We start from the raw sequence: 25,026 nt of genomic DNA on the forward strand, positions 1-25,026 counted from the left end.
GAAATACACAGTATTCCCAATACATTCCTTTTGATTGTAATATAGGTGATGTAATTTCCGACTCTTTTCTAAGTTTACTTGGGTTCGAAATATAAATATTTCCTTAGGTGGGAAAACATTTGTAAATTTGCAAGTTTTCAAATGTTTGCATGGCTGAAAACCTTGTGCATCATTCCGGATATCAAGGGTATGTATTTGAACACATTGTATATGCTCATGTTACCAGTACTAAAACAAAATGGTCACAGAAAATCTGGGTTCACATTGTGTTATTCACATTGAGGTTTGATAGTTGGTAAGGCTATGCAATATGTTGTTACTCTCTCCTGGTTTATTGGGTGGTCACTGACAAAACATTACAGTTTGCAACATGTTTCGCATCCATGCATTATACAGCGCAGTTCTTGATTCATGATTCATGCATTCAATCAAAAACAAAACATCTGTAAAAATACTTGTGATCGGAACCTGCTTAAAAGTTCTTTTAGGTAAGTTTATTTTCAAATGTGTTGATTTAGTATTTCAAGCAACGCTGCAGGTTATCTGGAGGTCTGGACGTATCAACGCATTAACGCCTTGAACAGATACCACCCATCTTTCCTCTATTTCCACTACCCCATGGATAATTGAAGAAAATAATCATCCTGATTAAGAGATCGCACAAGCAATCGTACATACAATGTACTTGGATTAACCTTTCCATATTCCATAAAATATCAAGCAAATATTCATTATCATAAATACACAACGTTTCTGGGCTACTAAGAAGCAGCCTAGAAACGTTGTGTTGTAAATAATAAAGAAGTTGTAAATCCATTCCATACGTTGTTATGTTATCTTCCAACTTCTAAATGCCCATCAAGCATCTACATGTTGATCAGTTTACAGTGTAAACATTATGAAAATTTACCCATGAATAAATATAGTGATTAGGATGTAGTTGTGTGGCATTTCACCAATAAGCACACACACACACACACACACACACACACACACACACACACACACTGACGTAACCAGGAAAAACTGGGAGCTTATGGTACAAACAAAAAGTAAGTCTCTTCATTCGCTACTCACTGTGTTAGTGAGAAAATAATCAATTGATCCTGCTTAGGTGGATTTCATCTTGAATAGCCCCAGCCCATGCAAATGCAACAAAGATAATAATAAACAAACGCACGCACAAAACCCAACGCCATAAAAAGGCTACACAGCATGCAAGTTTAATATTGGATCTAACAACAGTTGTTTAATGTGGGAGAAATTCAGAAACATAGATATGGTCCATAATTACAGGATCCTGGCACGTTATACCAAGTGGAAGCCTCTGAAATAGGAAATTTTGATAGCAATATATAACTCCGTATATACTGAATTAGCCCCAGTGAGTTATGAGATTCAGAACTAGACTGGCTTCATTTTGGACAATTGCATTACAGAAGGGGCTGGGCCGAAAGTTTGGAGTATGAGACAGGCTACTGGCATGTGTAAGGTCCCAGCGATACAGAGCGAATGTGGTTCTTACAAGGAGGGAAACGCATTTAAAAACCTTAATCCTAGTAATATTAGTATTCGTATTTCGGAAACTAAATATATAGATCTGGGCAAGCAGGAGATGTCCTTCATTTGAAACACACTCTGCTGATCACAGCTGGTGGCTTCGTTATATCTTTTGGAACAATGCAGTTGACTACAGCTGACTTGGTAATGTTCATCTAGGTGAGGTCTGTCAATATGTTAGAGCTGACGTCGTACTGTCGACGTGCATCAGCTGATGAAGATAGTGATTCACGTGAGCCAATTCCATGATGCGATAACTAATGTCAGTTCATTCACTCCCTGCTTGAAGGACAACGTAGTCATGCGACATATGGAAATCGGGAAAGGAACGACAGGTGGCCTTTTAGTATCCATCTAGACGAGGTCACTCAATACTGTCAATATGTATAGAAGATTCAAGGTTTTCCGCGCAAAATATAATTCTAAAGCGTCTGTCAACGTATATACCAATTTCTGTGCGTGTACGGAATAGCTGATATTAATTAAATGCATCTTGACAATTGGCTCTCTGAGGTACGACTTATGCAGAGACCAGAAAAGATATTGGCGACACACATTCTGTTGTCAGTAATAACATTTGGAATGATCTACAATAGATATCATGAGACTGACTATGCATTTGTTCATTAACCATTCTGGCAGGTTCACAAATATGTTAATTGGGTCCAAATTGATCTTCAGCAACCCATGTTGTAAGAGCGAACTAATGTGATCGGGTGATCGTCCTCACTTACTTGTTTTATGCTTGCCATCGTATCCCACTTGTGAAGATCGATGCTCATAGTGTCATGACCATGCTATGTGTAACTGTTTTGTGTATATCATTACATATTACTAAAACCGAGGTATGCATATTTTTATGAACGTTGCAGTAGAAGCAAGATGTTTATATGAATATTGTCTAGGAATTTAGTTTTGAGTTATCCACAAAACTAGGCACTTAACTAAAGCAGTACGTTTCTTTCGTAATAGATCTTCATCAAATATTCCTCTGTTCCTCTGTGATAAGGTTGCAAATAAGTTAAGACTAAATCGTTTCCGTGGAACTTCTTCAACATATCTGGGCATGTAAATGCCAATGTACAGGAAGGTGTAGCTGCAAGAGGTTGAACCTGTTGCGTGCTTCCGCATGTGGATGTGGACATGAAACATGTTCCCGTGATCTTGACAATGTTGACATTGACTAACATGTCAACTGGGAATACACTATGACTATTAAGAACAATAAATACGAATTGATATGAAGGTAATGTTGCTTGTGTTATGATGACATGACTGTGTGTATATTTGGTGGTAAGATACCATAACGCCTTTCTGATCAGTGTGTCATATCTTTTACAATGTATCAATGATTGCCGGTGTAAAATAAAGAAAGAAAACCAAAGTCGTAATATTTCACATTGTAAACAGAAACAATGGAACACCATAATGTCAATTGTAAACCTTCCATTAGGATGTCATATTATTATCCATCAGCTTTAAGGGTTTCACGGCATGTCAGCGCAATACTGACACTTATCAAAACATATCTCCTTCTGACATCAGCTGAATTGTTGTTTCTGCTAGAATGTCAATAAACGCACATTTGTATGATAGTTCAACAGTATCTTCGACATATTTAGTATTGTTGATACTTTGTAAAGCATGGAGCTGAAATTATCTTATGTTTTGCTGATCTCAATACAAAGTACCAACCTTTATTTCCTTGTAATGGTTTTTCATGCATACAGTGCAAACCAAAGGTATATATGATCTTCAAATGATATAGCTGAATCAGAAACACATAATCTTGGAAAAATTACCTTTAATTTGTAAAGTTCAACTCACATTTTCTCATCAAATGCCCTTTCTATTAAAACTGACCTTTGACCTTACCAAAATATTTTTGCGATGAACATATATGTAATATTATAGTCCACAATTTTACATTATGGTCTGAGCATTCCAAAACTACTATTTTGATGAAAATCGGTCAAACCAAACCAGAGTTATTAAATTAAACCATCCAGTTATCGGTTAAAATATTGCCATAACTGACATGACATGTTGCACCTTAAAAGGGCCCCTGCACGGTAGTCACGCACGGTAGCTGATGACAACCGGCTTTAAATCAAAGCTAAATCATTCCTGATTGTGAAAAATCACATTCCATTCGGTCGCCAGAACTGCACCACATTTTCACCATTTGGGGGTCTGGCTTCTAGACCAAAAAGCAGTCAACCGTTCCCTTATCATCGTTGAGGAAGGACAAGACTGCCGTCAGCAGAGCTCGTCAACTACATGTATTAGATTTAGACAGAACTACTGATTCGTCCTCCGACGACACCAGCTCAGAGCCAAACTCAACAGCCAAACAACCAGGTACGTCTGGATATTCTATACTGAAACGAATAAAAGGGAAGAAGCCTAAATCAGGTTTCACTAATCCAATATGTTGAACTTTCATGCTACAAAGACAGTAGAGCTAACCACCTCATACAGTGCATGTTTTATGTTGAGAAATTCCTGTGGGCAAATGTTTTGCGTTTCCATCAAGATGTACTGCATGAGATTGAAAGTGGTCGTGCCACTTGGAGTGATAGTTTTGAACATATAAAGGCCAGGAGACTTTTGGACCCCTTACCTGCCCTCTACTGTGGCCCTTTCCAGAGGGGAGCATGCAGCAAAAAAGACAGGGAGCACAAGAATGCTCTTGGGCATCTGGAACAACACATTTACAGCCAATGCCTCACACGTCGCCGGGTTTCTGCGAATCATCCAGCTAAAGACTGCAAGCAGGTTAACACACCTTATAACAGGAATGCTCAGGCCAATCAGTTCAGAAGAAACTCTGATCATCAATCATCAAGTAATGCTCAGATGGCATGACCTTTCAAGGACACCCCAATGTTTGCTCATAATTACTTCATTCAGTTACATGCTAAAATTTTCAACTCATGACTTCCAAATTGCAAAGGCAAGCGGCTCCCTGTGGCCTCCAGTATTAATATAAACTTTCTCCGAAGAGAGCTTTTTAATTACAGGGATACCGAAGTTTTAGATTGTATGACTTTTGGATGGCCAGTGGGCTACACGAACTTGTCTCCTCCTTTACCAAAGGCTAGTCATCAGAATCATAGGTCAGCTATTAATTTCAAGGCACATATAGAAGATTTTATTGTGAAGGAACTTAACTACGGAGCCATTATGGGCCCTTTTGCCTCACAACCTCTATGTTGTGAAATGATGTTGTCCCCTCTTATGTCAGTCCCTAAGAAAGACTCTCTGGAGAGAAGAACAGTCATGGACTTGTCTTTTCCTGGCAACTCTTCTGTCAATGATGGTATTCCTCAAGACAGTTTCCTAGGGGACCCTTTCAAACTACATTATCCATCCACTGATCATCTGATTCGCCTGATCAACAAGCAGGGTAGAGGCTGCTTGCTATACAAGGTTGATATCAAACGGTGTTATCGTTGGATACCAGTAGACCCAGGAGATTATCACCTGCTAGGTTTCACATGGAACGGAAGTTATATTTCGACACAAAGGTGCCCTTTGGAATCCGGACAGGCGCTACGGCAGCTCAGAGAACTACAAATGCCCTCATGTACATATTTGAACAAAGAGGTTATGAAGGAGTCAACTACATTGATGACATAGCAAGCACAGATACCACAAAAGCTGAGGAGGGTTTTACAGTCTTGCAAAATCTCATCATTGACATGGGGATGCTGCCAGCAGTGGAAAAATGCTCCTTCCCAAGCACTCAGTTGGTATTTTTGGGCAAGAAATTCGACACTATGGCTATGACAGTAGCTATTCCTCCTCAAAAATTAGAGGAAATCAAACAAGTGCTTCATAAAATGTTGTACAAGAAAACATGTACCAGACGGCATTACAGTCTCTGATTGGCAAGCTGGCTTACATATCAGACATAATCAGATCATCCAGGCTATTTATCGGTCGTCTCCTGGCTTTATTGCGTAGTGTGAAGAGTAACTTCCACCACATCAACATATCTCACGAGGCCAAGAAGGACATGCGATGGTTCTTAATATTCATGGAGGACTTCAATGGAGTATCAATAATTCCAGACCATTCATGGAGTGAGTGTGACCACGTCATTGCCACGGATGCCACTTTGGGTGGTATAGGTGGTATCATGAACATCGACGACCAAGTGCATTTCTTTCATGCCCGTTTCCCTGACAGACTGTTAGGCCAACATATATGTGTTTGCGAAATGTGGGCAGTGTACATAGCCATTAAGTGCTGGTCTGATCAACTGCAGCGGAAACGCTTATTGATACATTGTGACAATTCTGCTTCAGTGGATCTGCTAAGCTCAGGAAAATGCAAAGATACAGTTATGCTTGCGATAGCTCGTAACATATGGTTTACTTGTGCCAACCAGAACATACAAATCAAGGCAATACACCTCCCTGGAAAAGAAAACCGTGGCCCTGATTGTTTATCTCGATGGACTGATGATATCTCTTTCCAAACGTCATTTTTTGACATGTTCAAGGATTGTGCTTTAGTAGAATCTGGAATTACAGACGCTCATTTTTCACTTGATCACTCTTTCTGACTTCAGGTTCACAGTGGAAAACACTAGGTACAGCAGTGAAGGCAGCTCAGCATGCTGCTTTCAGACCAGGTACACACAAGAACCTGCACTGCCAGTTGAGAACCTATCTTCTTTTCTGTGGCGAAGTAAACTGTAAGGATTTTCCAACCACTGCTGAAGTTTTGAGTCGTTATGCATGCTTTCTAGCAGAGAATTTCAAGAGTGTTCAGTCAGTCAAAACTACATTTCCGGAGTCAGGACCTGGTCTACCATCCTTGGCATAGACACTACAGATTTTTATGCGCCTAGTGTCAAACTCACACTAACCGGTCTGGAGAAAACGAGTACACACTTGGTCAATCAGCGCTTACCTTTATGGCCTTGGCACTTGGAAGCCATGTTCCATCATATTGATCCCCACAACAATGAAGACTTATCCTTATTATGGGCGATGATTTTACTTGGATATTTTGCTATGCACAGAAAATCACAGTTCATTAGCTCCACTGGAAACTCGTTTGACCATTCCAAGCAGTTTACAAGAGATGACATTTCTTTGGGTGTGTCAGGATTAACAATTCAGATTAAATGGACTAAATCTCTACAGTCCCGCAGATCAGTGAATTATGTGCCTATAAAAAGAATGCCTCATTCATTATGTTGCCCTGTGCGTGCCTATTGTCGTATGGTGAACGCCATACCAGCCAGACCCTCTGATCCAGCATTCGTTCAGTGCTACAAGGGACAGCTACGTTCTTGGTCTCGACAGCAATTAGACCAAACGTTTAGCTTCCTTTTGCACAAATGTGGCCTTGACTCTCAGTCATACTCGTTCCACAGCTTAAGAAGGGGTGGCGCTTCGCTGGCTGCAGCTACAGGCTCAAGTGACAGTGACATTTGTGCAATCGGCCTTTGGTCATCGTCGTCTTATAAGGACTATATCAAACTCTCGCCACTCATTCTGTCCAGAGTTTCTGGCAGAATGGCACAAACATTTAAATAACTTGGTCAGAGTACAGAACTTTCCCATGTAGTCAGTCATACTTGTATTCTTAATCAGGCTGTCATAACTTGTCACAACTATGTTCACACATTACCAGTTTTTCTATTTCCTTTGTTTTCTCAAAGGCTAAATGTCAAAAATATTTCCTTCATTTATTAGTATATATTGATGACTGTTCATCGGTAAATGATTTCATTGTAATGTTGGTTCTGCAGCTGTTTGAACCTATATTTTCAATACATGTCAATCATATTTGTATCCTTAATCAGGTTGTCATAACTTGTCACAACTATGTTCACACATTACCAGTTTTTCTATTTCCTTGATTTTCCCAAAGGCTAAATGTCAAAGCCATTTCCTTCATTTATTAGTATATATTTATGACTGCTTTCCGAAACTGTTTTTATTATAATGTTGAATCTGCATAGCTGTTTGAACCTCTATTTTCAACATGGCTTCCTTTTGGTTTAGATGTGATGTTATGTTACATATTTACTTTAAGACTGTCTGGAGAAATTGACATATTGACAGGATGGTGCTTGCCTACTTCAAGTGGGTTACCTTTTTGGATCTCTCTGTGCAGATTGCCTTTGTCAACAATCTAGTTTCCCCCTCAATGTTACTAGTAATTCATGCCTTCAGTTATATGGTTAATATTACAATTGTGAACTGATGTTTGGTAGACATTCTACTGTTCAGCTCTTGGATGCTCTCTCTCTTGTTTGGCGGGCTTTGCCTTGGTGTCTGTGGTGTTTATAGTATTTTAGGTCAGTCTTTGGCTGTGTGATATTTTTCACCTCAGCGACTTGTTTACCTATATTATTAAACTCCACCTTAACCGCCAAACAAGTGTTTGTTTATTTCCTTCATAGTGTGGATGGAGGTCTAGCAAATTGTATAATCATGTGTCATGATGTTTAATTTGCATAACTACCGGAAGTTTCTGTCATTTTCTCTGCCACGCATGCGTCCTCTCCTTTCCGTCCCGCCTGCCATGCTTGTACGGCGTCAATCATAACTTTCATCTTTTAAGTTTTGGTATAATCACCCTCCCTCCCTGCCCTCTTTCATATTTTCTTTCGTTTTCTTACTCAGCCTCATGACACATTGTTCTGCCTAAACACCTTCAATATTTTATCTGATCTTTTTGCTTATAACTTACAGCTCTGTTGATAGTGTTATTACTTTGAGACATGCCATGATTATGGTGTCTGTGGTGTTTATAGTATTTTAGGTCAGTCTTGGGCTGTGTGATATTTTTCACCTCAGCGACTTGTTTACCTATATTATTAAACTCCACCTTAACCGCCAAACAAGTGTTTGTTTATTTCCTTCATAGTGTGGATGGAGGTCTAGCAAATTATTTAGTGTTGACAGAATTCCTAACTGTGATATAGATATGTCGTTGTCACAGACAAAACTCAATGTCTTGTTTTATTGACACCTGTGTGTGTGTCTGCCTGCCTGTCTGCTAATGACAATATTCAATACACAGCTGCTACCACTGACCACATGCAATTTGAACTTAGCACCAATCAGGCTATACACCATAAACAAAATGCATTGATTTATGGCCCGAGTTCGGTCTCTGTCACATTATGTAATTACACAGACAGGCAGGTGTGATACTTGAACACATGACATGTTATGATGTCTGTTGATTGCAAATTGTTATACACAAAAATGAGCATGTATTTACAAAACCCAACATCTCTCTATATACACACACAATAAGCCGTGAGGGCATCTGCAAATGAACCAGCCGGTACACTTGAGTGCACACCCACCCGCTCTGACTGGGTTCGTTATCCCGGCTGCTTCGTTTCTTGGGAAGTAAACCGAAGTACACAATATTGCACTTTTGATTTGCGATTGTACGCTTATAATTTTGTTTATATGTTTCAGTGTTGATTCGAGGGGGCGGGATTGCGGCATTTCCGCACATTTTTTCATTATGCCGCAAAAACTGTAAACGATTGCGTACATGTGTCCGCAGGAAGTTAATAAAAGCCGCAATTTGAAACTACACCTGCGTACCTGAATACTTTCCTGTTTATTTATAGAATACAACCATTAACTCGATCGGGATGCACTCGGTCTAATGTTTCCAAATTTACTTCCTGGTTGCGAGCTGTGATCGTTTTCATAGCGATCATCTGATTGGTTACTTCAATGACACTCAAGCAATGACAGTTGTCGATGCATTGTCTAGTGCTCAATCCAATGTGAACTGACATGCATAGTATATTTTTTTTTTCATTCAGTAATTTGCACCATTACATAGAAACGTTTTTTATTAGTATTTTAGTTTTCGAAGTGGTAAAATGCATTACACTGGACACGTCAGTCATGTTTGTGCATTCGGTCAATGCATTCTATTGATTAGGATTATTTCAAGGGGTTAGAGTTAGGGCTGAGGGTTTAGGGTTAGGGACCTAATCCAATATAGTAGGTACATATCCGGTGTAATACGTGAGTACCATTTGTTGTTTTTCATTTTGAATTTTAATACTGCCGGTTCGGTCAATGCATTCTATTTATTAGGATTATTTCAAGGGGTTAGGGTTAGGGCTGAGGGTTTAGGGTTAGGGACCTAATCCAATATAGTTGGTCCGCTGTAATATCCCAACACGAGCTGAATTCGACGTTCTGGTGATTTCGACGATTGCATTGCTCGCGCTATATCGGGTGAGTATGTGTGCGATCGGAGGGCACAAACAGTTTCACTGGTAGGGCGGGTGCCCAGTCGCTGTCGTGAGAAGTTTTATTGACAATGGAAATCGGAAAGTAAAGTTATATAAAAAGCAAACAAACATCAATATTATTTACCCGAGATCGTTAATACCACTTTAGATGCAAAATCAGTTGCCTTTATAACAAAAAATAGCAAGCGAAAATTCAGTAAGGTCAGTCTTCTGCTGGTGACAGGCAATATATAAATAGGAAGCCACGTGATCACAACACTCCCTCGCAGTGCGGAGCAAAAGTATGGCTCATCGTCAAAAACCCATACAAAATACCCGCATGTTACGAGCGGCCACTTTTTCGCCGATTCGATGTCATCTACGCTACGCTGCGCTCGGGGCAACACACCACTCGTCCGTGGCGGTTGACGTCACGCTCCAGATGACGTCACGATCTCTATAAATATGAGCGCTAACCATGCACCTTACTCAATGTCTAAACCATAACCTGTAACCCTACCACTCCTAGAGGCCCGTCCATGTTAGAACGTTGCTCAACACTCGGAAAATAAGTTTCCCAATGTGGGGAAGGAGGGTGGGAATTATGATATTACTCGTAAGTATTTCATAAAAACAGGAATTACTAGGGAATTCCCCCTTTTTATTACAATACTTACTCCTAATATCATGAGACTTTGTCATAGCGGACGGCGGGAACCGAGCCTCGTCCTGACAAGTCGCCGATATTAGGAGAGGTATTGTAAAGCGAAGGAAAATCCCTGCGGTCATGCCGACCTAGGTCAGGTCAACTCGACCTTGACATTGCCACCCACGCGGGGGCGGGTCAGCCCGACCTGCAGCTGGTAGGAGTTGCCTCCCCTAGAACATAGGGAACTTCAGTGCACAATAATAGAGAAAGAACATTCACTCACCTTTGGCTTGTAAATCTTCAATATGGTCGGTCTGGCCGTTACCATGACTTCCACCCCGTGAAGTGTATACAGAAGTTTTTTCTCCAATCCCTGTTAAGGGAAAATGACATATGGCACTAAGGAGCACAATGTTATTGGTACCCATAAAAGCAGCCCATATAACATTACTATAAACACACTAACTCTGCAACCACAGCGCAATATACTCAGTATTGCGGGAAGACAAATATTCCAAACTCACAGAAATATTGACATTGTCATTAACAGAGCGATAGATTCTGTGCTACTGCGAGGGGAAGACGTTTACACCCGTTTCGCTGTGTAGCAACGTTTCTGATATAAAATCTTGCAAAAGTGGAAGGTTGTCTCCAGTAAGCCGCCCTCATAATAGCATCTAAAGAGACTGAGGAGGCGAATGCTAGTGAGGCCGAGAAAGCCCTTAATTCGTGTGATTTCACACTACTAGAGGTCAGCAGGTCGGATTTACCTGCCTGATCATAGGCTACCCTGACAGTGCCCGTAATCCACTTAGAGAAAAGGCTACCGTAATTTCTCTACCTTCCGTTGTGTAGGAAATAAACAACCTTCTCTGTGTAGTCCGTAGGGGTTTAACCCTGTGGATATACCACTTAAGGGCGCGTACAGGACAAAGTAAGCGATTCGAATCCTCTTTCTGCAAGGTATTGGAGAGAGAAGGGATTGTAATCGGAGCTAAACACTCGTGTGGTTTCTGAGTCTTAGCCCTGAACTCTGGAAGAGTTTGTAAGCTTACTAAGTCATCCTGCCAACGTAAACTTTGGAAATCAACAGCGTGTAACTCACTTCAGCGACACGTTGTAGCCAAAGCCGTGAGAAAGGCTGTTTTGTAAGAAACGAGCCGTAACTCTGCTGTCTCCATTGGCTCGAACGGGGCTTTCTTCAAAGCTTCGAGGACTAAGAATACATCCCATTCGGGAGTCAACTGTCTCGACACCGCAGACGCAGACATTGACGTCATTAGATCTCTCAGGACTGCATCCCCCGAGAAGTCGGGACCCCGCTTTGGCGTATTGTGGTACAAATCGCAGAGCGGTAAGACTTAATAGTGCGAGCTTTAAGGTGTGAATTCACCTGTAGGTGATTTAGAAACTTGGCTAAATCTTTCACCATTGGACGTAAGGTATCCACCTGTTGCGACTTCGTCCAACCCACCCAGCACTGCCAGTGTGACTGATATAGTCTCTCAGTTGATGAGCGCCTGGACTGAGCGATGCGTTCGGCAACTGCTTTAGAAAAACCCGCATCTGGAGGGAGTCTTTGACAATTTCCAGGCGTGTAGGTCTAACACTGCCGGGTTCTCGTGGCATATCCTCGACTGAGGTTGCACTAACAGATCGAACCGGCGTGGAAGCGCTATCGGTGGGGCCACTAGGAGCTCGAGCAGCGTGGGAAACCACGGTTGAGCCGGCCATCTCGGAGCTATGAGAGTGAGATCTGAACTTTCCTTTCACGCTTTCCTTATCACCCGATCCAGTATCGGGGTGGAGGAAAGGCATAGGCGACCAGACCCGTCCAATCTAACGTGAGAGCATCGTGTGCCCACGCTAGGGGGTCCGGAACCGGGGACACAAACAGGGGGAGTCTGTGATTCAACCGTGTGGCAAACAGATCCACATGGGGAGTCTCCCAAGCAGAGAATATCCCTTTCACCACCGAATGGTGTAGTGTCCATTCTGTCTGAACCACCATGCCCCTTCTGCTCAGGGCGTCGGCCAGTACATTTATCTTCCCCTGAATGCATTGAGATATTAAGTGACCCTTCAGCTCTCTCAGTTTGTTGAGAACTATGAGTGTTCTCTGACAGAGATCGGGAGAGTGTGTCCCCCTCATTGTTTATGTACGCAGCAACCGTTGTGTTGTCGGTACGAAGGAGAGTCACTTTGTTCGCCAAGTGGGGCTTGAACACCTCCACTGCCCGAATGACCGCTTCCATCTCCAGGACATTGATGTGGAGATTGCAAAGGTGCGGTTCCCACTGACCGTCAGCCTGTAGGGTGCCCAGATGCGCCCCCCAGCCCGTCTTGCAGGCGTCTGTGAACAGCGACTGTGACGGTGTCGGTGGGTGTAACGGCATGGTCTGAGACAGGAAGTCTCGCGCTAACCAATGACTTATGGACGAGTTGAACCACGTCCCGAGGGGAACGGGTGTGTCCCAGCTCAGATGGTCCCACTTGGAGGCTAGCATCAGCTGTAGCTCTCTTTTTGACAGTTTCGCCCAGGGTAGAATTTTTTAAATGATTCCATCTGAACTAGGAGAGAGTGAATCTCTCTCAGCATGGCGAAAGTCTTGCACAACTTGTGTGCTAGCGTGACAAAGGCGTTCAGACGGTGATCGGCGGGAGACACAGTGGCTTCCGCTAGGTCGAATGTCACCCCGAGAAAAGTAAATCTCTGAGAAGGGGCTAGTTCCGATTTCTCGAGATTTATTACAAACCCTAGTTTCACAAATAGTTCCTGAATCTGCTGACTCTGTGAAGCACAGAGGAGATTCGACCTGGCAGGACTCAGGGAATCGTCCAGGTAAGCATGAAACCGGAGACCCAGGCAATGGAGCCTTGCTACCACTGCTTTCATGACTCGGGTGAATACGTAGGGGGCTGAGGCTAGACCGAACGGAAGAGCATGGAACTCATACACGCGATCCTCGAACACAAACCGGAGGTATTTTCTCGACATTTTGTGAATAGGAATGTGAAGATAGGCGTCGTTTAAGTCTATTGAAATAGCCCAGTCGCCTTGATTTAGAGAGGTTCTTATGGAAGTGAGAGTTTTCATTTTGAACGCCTCTACTAGCGTGTACTTGTTCAGGTGAGACAGGTCTAATACTGGCCTCCAGTCTCCGTTTCTTTTGTGGACTAGGAACAGTTGGGAGTAAAATCCCAGCCCGGGATTCTGGAGGGGAACGATCGCCCCTTTTTCGAGAAACTCCCTTATCATTTGACGCAATGACGACAATTGATTTTTGTCCCGGGGGAGGGCAGACAGGGGAGTGTGGCATGTTAGTGGCGGGTACGGTATGCCGTGAAACTGAATGCAGTATCCGACCCTTAGTACGGAATGTACCCAAGGGTTGAGCATCTCCTCTTCCCATGCTGGTAGGAAGTGTGACAACCTGCCAGCTATAGGGAATTCTGCCCCTGATACGGAGGCATGACTGGGTACCGGGTCCCGAGTAGACACCGGTATCGGAGGCTCCCTGTGGAGCTCCGACGACCTGTCTCTTTGGGGGAAGGAGTCAGGAACGACCTGTGGCCTTCCATGCCGGCCCCGGACTCTTAGGCATGCCGAACTTGAGTTGCCGGCTCTCAATGGGGACCGCCTAAACCGCCCTTGGGTTGCTCTGTTGGAGGACTGCTTGTCTCCCCCTTTAGCAGGAGACCTGCGGTCGGCGTGTTGCGTGACAGATGTGACAACCAGTCAGAGCCGATGTCATCCACAGTTTGGGGAGGAGGTACAATCAACTTCCCCACGGAATGAGACGGAGGCTGACAGGTGTACAGAAGAGATGTGAAATCACCCCAAAAGAGTGGCGGCACATCTCCTCCCAGCTCCTCAGGTTTTCCGAAGCTATCAGCAAGTTTGCTGGGTTTGCAGCGGGAAAACGTGAGAGGAAATCAGGGGGCACGGGGGGAGCTGCCAGGGAGAACGGCTCCGACCTGTCCGGCCAAAGCAAGAGTATGTGCCCGGACCGTAAGTACGAGGGGATGTACGGGTGGGCACTTTACCCATCTTCATGGATCTACCGTCCTCCGGCAGGTCTGAATTTCCCGATCCTCGGATCAGGTCATTTAGCTCCGTCCATATCTCATCTAAGTCCCTAGAGAAGGGTAGGGAGAGGGAGGATGTAGGCGCACGCCTTCCCCTACTCACCTGAACGGGAGTCAGGAAAGGCATGGCCTCCTGCCGTGGGGGGTCCAAGTTCCTGAAGGATTTGCCGTCTGATCGCACTGACCGGAGGAAATCCTTCAGGGAGAGGATGGATTCGGTGAAGGAATAATCCCCCACTGCGCTTCCCTCCCCCACCTCCGAGGGGTGGATGGACCCCTAGGGACAGTCAGGTTAGGCCCAGTGGGTCCTTCCCGACTGCCCTGGACGGTAGAGGAGGGTCCCGCCCTAGGGTGAGACTCCCCCTCGTACAGGATGCTCGAGTCCACAGACGAGGAGTCATCCGGGTCTGAGTCCACGTCCATGGGACGCTGCCCGTCCCCTTGGGGCAAACCTAGCGGGACTGTCGGTGCCTGCACGGTCGTCGCACGTGTGTCTCGCCCTGAGGGCCCCTACACCCGCCACCACGTCGAAGAAAGACCGGTGGGCCGTCGCCGACGACGAAGAGCTCCCGTTGGAGAGACGGTGTTCGGAAAGTCGCTTGGAACAAAGCTCCCGTTTCTGCGAAGCCTTTCGAACGCGCCTCTCCAACTGGGTCCACTGCTCCAGTGTCCAATCCTTGCACACAGCACAAGGTGACGACCGAGAGCAGTGGCGGCATGCCAAACATAAGGGGTGCGGATCATCTGCCTTCAGATTGATCCCGCACCCCCGAGCTTCCATACCAAAACACTTTAAAAAAGTACGTGACATGATTCTTTGACTACAAGAGCAAACTGGGCTGCTAGGGTACTATACCAGGGGTGTGCTCCGTAGCAGCCAAAATTGAAAAGAGGAAGTTGCATGGTTAGCGCTCGTATTTATAGAAATCGTGACGTCATCTGGAGCGTGACGTCACCCGCCACGGACGAGTGGTGTGTTGCCCCGAGCGCAGCGTAGCGTAGCGCTAGAACCATATGGCTGGAAAAATCTTTACGTTTGTTTCCCGGTTTCGGGGTAACAAATTTTGTGTATTTTGTAAGTTTGGCTAGTATAGGCAAATTGAAAAGAACTCCTGATATTAGGAGTAAGTATTGTAATAAAAATATCCTTTATCACTCCATGTTAGTAAAATAAAAACTTTTAATGATATTACAGATAAAAATTACGTTTTTGTCTTACATAGTCGAAAACCCCTGACACCGGGATACGTGAGTACCATTTGTTGTTTTTCCTTTTTGCATGTCAACAACCCTTTCAGTTTGAGGCATATCGGCTCATTCCACGCCACACGTTATCTTGCAGATTATGCCAAGTTGACGAGTGTGCCAAAGTTCGTGGATAAAAATCACGAGACACCAAGTCTACCCGTAACCTTTGTAATTGTCCGTGACCTATTCGATTCTTTCCGTTCATTTCCGTGACGTCACTGGAATGACTCGATATTTCAGGGGCGGATACAGGATTTTCGTTTGGTTGTGTGTGTGTGTGTGTGTGTGTGTGTGTGTGTGTGTGTGTGTGTGTGTGTGTGTGTGTGTGTGTGTGTGTGTGTGTGTGTGTGTGTGTGTGTGTGTGTGTGTGTGTGTGTGTGTGTGTGTGTGTGTGTGTGTGTGTGTGTGTGTGTGTGTGTGTGTGTGTGTGTGTGTGTGTGTGTGTGTGTGTGCCCCAATCCTCGGAACCCTGGGCATATATTATAGACTATACCTATTCCATGACACATGATCGGAGGCAGCGGAAATATATACAATACCCTCGGTTCTGAGGATGGTGCACTTAACTTATGTGTCTTACATCTCGTTTATATGTACTGAAATGGTCACTTTGGATTGAGGAACGTTTGTACAGAAGCGTTCAAGCAGTCAGCGGGTACCATGTGGGCCATGCGTGATATCGTTACATGGAGAACATTTATCTACTCAGAAAGGAACTGATTAATCTTAAATACTCCAGTTTTATTTTCAAAGTTGTATACAAAACACGTTTGGTTATAACTGGATTTAAAGAAATGACCTTAGAATTATGGGTTCAAATCCTAACTTGAAGGTTACTTGTTGAGCTTAGACCATATATGATCCTAAGGTTTTCAAACAAAGCATGAATGAACAGTAGTCAGTGAATGTGACTTGTCTACATAACCTGTGGACAATCTTTCAATCTACTGATATAGGATGCACCGATGAAACAGACGCCGTCTGTGTTTCTGAATGTACATCTGAGCAACATTTTTAAGATCAACATCACATGTTTGCATTTTCAACAGTGTGAGTCCAGCTAATCTTTCTTGACCCATAGTAGGTCGCAGGTGTGACTTGACCTGCCTTAAAGAGGAAAATGTTCTCTCTGCCTCTACACTCGTGCCTAGCAGTGTTGCAGCAACTCTCAATAGCTGTCTGATGTTCGGGTAGACATCAATATCAGCTGAAACAAAGCAGCCCATGATAGTCTCAGGGCGCACCGTGTGCTTTTCCCAGTACGCTTTCCACTCTCTTAGCTCTGATGATAGAGCAACTGGCATAGGCAGATCATCCTCCCAGAACATCAGTTTGAATTTCAAGCTCTCCATATCTACCCCGTCTACTATGACAGGAAGAAGAGACAGGAGATCAGCCCCATATCTTTTTCAGGTTTAAACCGCTGGTGCAGTTCAGTGTTCAAATGATCAATAAAAGGGATGATGATGGTCCTTTTATAGTACACTTCAGGGGTGTCTGATGGGGTGTTGTCTCGGTGTGTCATTCTCTTTGTCACCCTGGGAGTCTGTATCTCAGAACCAACAACTTCAGCAATGTCACTTGCTTCTTTCATCCAAGTTGTTGCTAAGTCATCAACTGACTTTCTCATGTCTTGGGCCATTGCCTTTCTCTCATCAATCATTCTGTATGCACAGAAAATATCCAAACCTCTCTTCTGAAGATTTTCGATGCCAATGGTCTAACAGTTTCCAATGCATTTTTTGAAACAACAAAAGCAATAATATGTGTGGGGTCTTTGAGAACTTTGGCAAGTCCATTGGCTTTTGTTCTTATCTCTCTATCAAAGTTCCAGTGTTCACCTTTATAAACATCCTCATACTTGGATGGGTCTGTGATAGCCTCAAGGGCCGTGCATACATAAGGATACAGTTCTGAGAAAACCTCAAAACAGGTATGCCGTTCAATCCACCGTGTTTTACAAAAGCCTAATAAACGGGTGCTTTTTATTCGCGTGTCTCATCCAAATATAATACACGCTCAAGTAATCTCTAGCGCTTGGGTGATTTATCAAAGAATATGAACACTTGGTTTGTACTGTCCATCATGTTCCTAACAGCAGGAAGTCTACATGATGCAGCAATGCTTAGGTTCAACACATGGCTGGCACAATGTGTGTACAATGCCTTTGGACATATTTCTTTGATTTGACCCTGTACACCAACAGCCTCTGATGACATACATGCAGCCCCATCATAACTTTGACCACGACAGCGTAATATATCTATTCCGTTGTCTTTCAGGGATTTCAGAATAGCATTAGAAATGTGTTCACCGGTGGTACGTTCAAGCTGAACATAGTCAAAGAAAGACTCTTCGATCTGCATGTCTCTTATATCAACATATCTCAAACACAAAGCTAACAGTTCTACATTGGCATACTCCTCGGTGACTTCATCAGCTATGATTGAGAACACAGCATGACCAGTCTCAATTTGTGCTACAACGTCTTTTCGGATGTATTCAGCCAAAGTGCCGATGAGTTAGTTTTGGACGGTTTTACTTGTATACTTTGCATTTTTCATGCCAAACTCTAAATGGGTATTCAGTTTTGAGTCATGATTTGCAATGACAGATAAACTTGAATGGGAATTGCCCTTGTTTGGTCCTTTTGACGTACTGTCATCACGGTGTCCACAAGGAGATATCCCTTGTCTCCCACAACACACAATTGCCTCTGTAATACATTCTAAAATGTGACAGTTGTCGTCATACAGTTCCTGTTTTAAGCGGGATATTTTGTAAGGAAGTAATTATTCCGGGGCTTTTTGTAGTTCTAAAACGTCAGTTACAGTCTCCACAGCTTGCTGTGATATGAACTGTTGTGATGAGTCTCTAAAAAGCCTTCTTTTCCAAGTGCTTTGGAAAGATTTGTCATTGGTATTTTGATAAATGTGTTAACTGCTTTGTGCTTATCACCCTTCTGATACTGTGGAAATAAAATGCACATTTTGCACAAACCTCCTCTCAGGGAAGGACTGTAGACTAGCCACTTGTATCTGTCAAGCCACGATATCTGAAACACAAGGGTTGTGGATCTGTTTTGTCCAGGTCTTTTCTTTACCTGTGTAATGACTTCATAGTCGGGACCTGGAGTAAAATGTTCCTTCAGGTACTTCAGTTTCTCAGTATCACTCATCGATGATAATTTTACTTTCCCTGATACAATGTCACTGACATCATATATGTCTATCCCGGTAGATGCTTTAAACTTTTTAGATTCCGGCTCTGTGTTAGGGGTGTCCATGTCGCCGAGACATGTTTGAACATCAGGCTTGTCATCAAAGATGCTGGCTGATTCATCAGCTAACCTGTCGGATATTGGAATTTCAGAATCTTCACTGGGACTCTCTTTCCAGGGATGATCTGAATCAGAACTGTCAATTTGTTCGGTGAGATTACAGGCATTTGTCATATGTGTCCACATAATGTGCATGTCTAATGCTTCATCAAATGTCCCCGACACTGGAGTTAATGTCTGGTGCATGACACTCCTATTGACCGCCACATTTTCCCTTTGGGGATAGATGGAAATCAATCTCCTTTGAAAACAATTGCAGGCAGCATACAGATGCAATAAAGAGCTGTATATACCAGAATTAACGCTTTTCAAAACCTCATTTTGGTAAGTGACGGCTCAATTTGATCTTGAAATAATATCATCTGATGCTGAGGTATAAATTACATATTCTGCTAGGTTTGTCGTCTTCTGAACAGACGATCCAGACATAAGTTTCCGTTTGTGATCCGAAATATAAAACTTGTCACGTGTTACCAGTTCATATACAACCCTAGTTCTACATTCAATGTGCTGATTTTCATCACCAAAAACCTGCTGTGACAAGGATCTAAAAAACAGTTCCCGTCACCTACACACGACACTGGTCTAAAATTGGTTTGTGCATCATCTGGATATAACTCACATGAAATTCTGTCAGTAATGAAGTTGGAGCGACTCATAGGTTTCAATGGTAAACTGTACTGTTTCAGCACACTTTGAGTTCTGAAAGACATTTGGAATTTCAATGCTGGCCATACTTTCTTAGCAGCGCTTGAAAACGCACGTAATACTGCGCTATAATGTCTATTCCGTTCATCCATTATGATGACAGCATTGCCATTCTAACATACTTTCGGTTTCAGCTCGTTACAGCGCTTGTGACATCACTGAATTATCTGACATGTATGTTACCAGTTGCAAGGAGTTGCGTTTTGCATTGCATCATTGCTATATTTATACACAGTCTACACGACAGTGAAAAGTTTTGCGACCCTTTTTTAACCATAATGGCATTCATTTGAGGGACACAGTAGTTATGATATTGAAGACCAATAACACTTTTAAATTCAATAAACATCATAATGGAATTCATTTTGGTTCTTTCAATTCATATACTTCGTAACCTGTGTTTGACAAAATCGTTGCCACTAGTCGAAACTTTCAGAGCAGGCAAAACATGTAGTACATTTGGAACACTCTTGGGCACAAGAAATTGCGACATCATGGTTTTTTCCCTCTTCTTCAGTTCTCCCTGCAGCCAAAGAATCTGTGTGAGTGTTGATGCAGGATGGCAGAAGCGGGGCAGTGGAAAAAGCTATGACAGCCTGTCTGGTAATTCATTCTAATTCTAGTTGCTTGTTCATACTTATGCATAATACAAGATTTTAGGTATATCTCTCTGTGTAATGATGTAAATGTATCAATATTTTTTTCTTGAAAGTGATAAGTGGTACCTTCTCTGGCATCATTTCAGATGAAAAAGGTTTTGAGATCTGGGTTTTGTGTTTATGTGTTTTCAATTAGTTAGATTTCAATAGTACAAATGTTCACAGCATGATTAAAGTAACCATTCTCACATTATTTTGTATGTTTGTGATTTATTAAACTCTCAGTTATATTAGTTCTATTTCCTTGTTTTACTTTATCCTTCATACCAGTATGTTGACTGCTACAAGACATGTAACAGTGTTATTGATGGGTTTGTTTTGGTCAGATAATATCAAGACACTAGAGCTAAACTTGTTAAAATAAATATATCATATTCAAGCAGAAAATTGAAATAAATAAACAGACATTCATATGTTTCAGGACACTGCTCAATGATCGGGAACAAACTGGCAAAGTTCTTGGCTATTCGATCCGCTCAAAGAGTTGCCGAATCTGTCATCAAGCAAATAAAGCTAACGGGACTCCTGAAGAGCATGGCTGCAGAAAGAAATGGGACGGTTCCAGTAAAGGTATGGAACCTGACGTGGTATCTGAGATGGTAGTTAAAGCTAAGGAAGAGGATGTACATGTGACCTCAATAAATGTAGACAAGGACATTGTTAAACAGTCTGACAAAAATCATGTGAGGAAAGGCTTAGGTAATAAACTGTATCAGCTGCAGAAAAACCACAAGACACTGAGCACCAAAGTAATCAGGTATCTACAAAAATGTTTCAACTACATGATCAGCCAAAACAAAGGAAACCAAGATGGAATAAGCAGAGGATTAACTGCACTATCATGTCACCCATTTGGTGATCACAGTAAGTGTGATGACACTTGGTGCAGATTTATGAAGTTGTCAAGTTCAAGCTTCAGGTCTCTTCCTTATGGTAAAGCTCTGTCAGATTTGACTTTACAAGCGGACCTAAAAGCTTTGTTTGACAACTATGCTATACACAGTCTTGGAAGCACACAATCCAATGAAAGTTTTAACAAGAATGTGTCTAGCAAGGCACCAAAATCTAGACATTATTCTGGCTCCTCAAGTCTTCACTTCAGGGTCGCTGCTTCCGTTGCACAAACGAATGTGGGCCACAGCTACATTATAGCTGTAAGAAATATGTATTCTGTTCTATGGTTCCATTTCAGTTGATTTGAAATCATATAGAAGTTGAATTAGAAATGTATTCTGTTCTACAGTTCCAGTTCAGTTTTGTTAAAATCATTTAGAAGTTGAATTTGAAATGTGTCTTGTTCTATAGTTCCAGTTCAGTTTATTTGAAGTCCTTAAGAAGGGGAATGTGGCTAAAGATTAAAGATAAAGTAAAGCTGATTTAAGTTTGAATTGAAAAGTTATGGCCCATGATTGTTGACAATATACTATTAATTCTTTAATGGTTACAGGGATGATGAGTTCCCTCTTAAATTACTTTGTTCTGTTTTATGCTATTTTATCCTGGTCTCAGATATGCAAAAATATATATAAAAAATCATTCTTATTCTTTAGTGGCTTAAAAGAATTCTTATGTTAATCAATGGTGTAATGTGTAACACTCTAAGTGCCTTAAAGTTATAAAGAAAATTTCATGACCATTTATTCATAATTGATAATCCACCTCTACAGGTTAACAGGACTCTTGGACTGTCACCTGGGACCTATGCCAGACAGCATTTCACACTGAAAGATCTTCAGCATCGCAAACGAAAGGCTATTGCATCAACAATTAAATCTAAACAGCGTAGATTACATCTCAAGATTATGAGGTATGTCAGCTTTTAACTTTGACCTCTAGTAGAAAATTATATATATCATATTCTACCATGATAGAGAAGGATACAAGAACTTGGTCAGTCTTGAAATACATTGTTAATGATGTAATGCTCTGAGGCCCTATATTCCGTAATGAAGAACGAAGTAGTCTACAGATATGTAACCATCATACTCATTGGACTATTGACCAACATAATAGTTTTTCATAAATCTGTTTCAGAAGTCAGAAGCGAACAGTTCAAGAAGTCAGAGAAGGTACGACATACTCTGCCATGGTTGACATGTCTGAGGACACCGATGACCTTGTTAGTATTCCTCCACCACTTCCTGTACCTGTCCAGGAGCCTCTTCAGCTTAACAACACCACAGAGATATTCTTTGATCTTGAAACTACTGGCTTAGGTATGTAAAAATAAAAGTGAAATGGAAATAGAGATTATCACACCAATCAGGTTTGGGATGGTAAATACCTAGCATTAGGAATAAATACTATTTACTATCCCAAAATATACTTGTGCGATAACAACTTTATCGTACCATGTCGTTCTTCTTTTCTATTACCACTAAATGACCTGCAACTTTATGTAGCTGATAGAAAATTCCCTGAAATGTGCACATTAATGCATTTCAGAGAAACACAGGTGAATGATAGATTATAGAAGCAGGAACCCATTTGGAGATATTACGAATGTTTTTAAATTTTAATAGATGCTATGTTTTACCATGTTTAATAATTTTGATACACTTTGCTTGGCGTTTCAAATATTCAATAGAGTGACTTCATAATGATTTTGAAAAGAAGTTGAGGCATTTGATCTTTCTATTTGCATCGATACCTGCATATGACCCCAACGGATATCAAAAATATCTGTTGACTTTTATCCTGACGAGGACACTATGCATTGTAAGATATATTTGAATATTAAGATCTTGAATTTACTACCCTGCAAAAGTTAAGACTCACAATGCATTTATACATGAATGTTTAAAATCGTGCGCTATAAATATATATATTTGATCTAAATATCTAATATAAGTGTTCTGGCATTATTTGTGTAATCAATAATACAATGATAATACAGGTGTGTGTGTGTGTGTGTGTGTGTGTGTGTGTGTGTGTGTGTGTGTGTGTGTGTGTGTGTGTGTGTGTGTGTGTGTGTGTGTGTGTGTGTGTGTGTGTGTGTGTGTGTGTGTGTGTGTGTGTGTGTGTGTGTGTGTGTGTGTGTGTGTGTGTGTGTGTGTGTGTGTGTGTGTGTGCAACAAACACTCTCACTCATAAGCATGTTGTCCCATGCCATTCCCCCTTTTGACTTGGACAGCATTTCCGGGTGAATGTCGTTTCTGGTCAATGACTTGTCATTGAATGAGTGAGTGAGTGAGCGAGTTAGTATGTATCGGCAATATTTCAGCCATATCATGACGAACAATTTAAAAATAGAGATGAATACATTTTGAAAATCTGTCGAGGATGGACAGTAAAACTACCAAAGTATCACAGATGGTAGGTATTAACTAATGAATAAGTGGGACAAATCTTTCCCATCCACTAGAGTTCAACAAGAGTATGAAAAAAGCAACGGAAATGGAAAATTGACAAGTATATCCAAAAAGACATTAAAACATTAAAAATGTGGCTATGTAGCCATTTGGCGTTACCGACACATTATCTTTTAAACTCATGTTCTATATCTACATAGCGAAATATATCCCATGTTAAAAAATTTATTAGGCGTGATATAACATCAACATTTTTAAGAAAACTGGGAAATATGGTTAATAGCGCCATTTCAAAATCTGCGTGAGTTGGAAGCAGCTTTTCACAAAGAATGGCGACAGTTTCCTCTGCCACAGTACGCCGACTGATGGGGGCTATCAGACGTAGGGTACAGGCAGTTATCCAAGCACCAGCTGCAGGAGGGAACACTAAATGTTGATTGTGCATCAGTCCTAGGTTACAAATATACGTTTTTGTCTCATCACATACACGCCATGTTGCCTGGTCGTCTCTCAAGCACCATTCGTGTAACAGGTATCATTTTCAGCCTAAACAGATGCTTATTGTAGTGCCTTATCCATTATTAAAACGTTGAAGGAAACTATCCTTTTTGTGGTTTTTGTAGTCATGACGTGATCTTACAGAACAAAACATGCAGCTTTACCAACGTACTGTGCGTGCACACCAGCCGAAACATACAGCTTACCTCTGGTGCTTAACGTGTTTCTAGATGTATAGCATGCCGTAGCACATATATAAACACAAAAAACCACACGAGTGGTTCTTCGACATGTTCCCTCTAATGTGAACAAGGTTAACATCAGGAAGAATATATTCTTCTGACAAGCTGTTTATAGTCCTAAGCCTGACAACTGCAGGTGGAATTTTGCGAAATCCTTTGAAAGAAAGTGGCCACAGTGCGGAGAGTTTCTGGAATTTTGGGTATCCAGAATCAAATTGTGACGTGTTAACTTCATGAAAGTACACGATCTGTTTTTGGTGAATTTATGAAATCCTAGACATTTTATAGATTGCCTAAGTGAATCATTTTTCTCACGCACGCGCGCACGTACATAAGTGCGACAAATTGCATGTTGTCTGTCTCGAAGAACTGGATGAAGATAAAATGATAATTTTGTTGAATGCCACAACAAACATAAAAATATGACATTTGAAAGCGACTAAAGTTATAGCAATGATATCAGACCTTGTTCGAGAAATGTAT

The 25,026-nt window shown here is 41.9% G+C and overlaps 2 protein-coding genes across 2 annotated transcripts in view; one reads left to right on the forward strand and one right to left on the reverse strand.

The window, feature by feature from the left end:
* LOC124267217 (beta-1,4-galactosyltransferase 4-like) overlaps positions 1-25,026 on the reverse strand; it is a 64,995-nt gene that overhangs the window by 37,702 nt on the left and 2,267 nt on the right. The window lies entirely within an intron of this gene.
* On the forward strand, positions 20,328-23,900 carry LOC124267218. Its single transcript, XM_046702135.1, is given in 6 exon segments — positions 20,328-20,436; positions 20,914-20,931; positions 20,934-21,646; positions 22,160-22,299; positions 22,527-22,708; positions 23,857-23,900. Coding segments are annotated over 6 exon segments (1,206 nt in total).

This window comes from Haliotis rubra, unplaced genomic scaffold (genome assembly GCF_003918875.1).
Source record: "Haliotis rubra isolate DU_JTF1 unplaced genomic scaffold, ASM391887v1 Scf13, whole genome shotgun sequence".
NCBI classification, from domain to species: Eukaryota; Metazoa; Mollusca; class Gastropoda; order Lepetellida; family Haliotidae; genus Haliotis; species Haliotis rubra.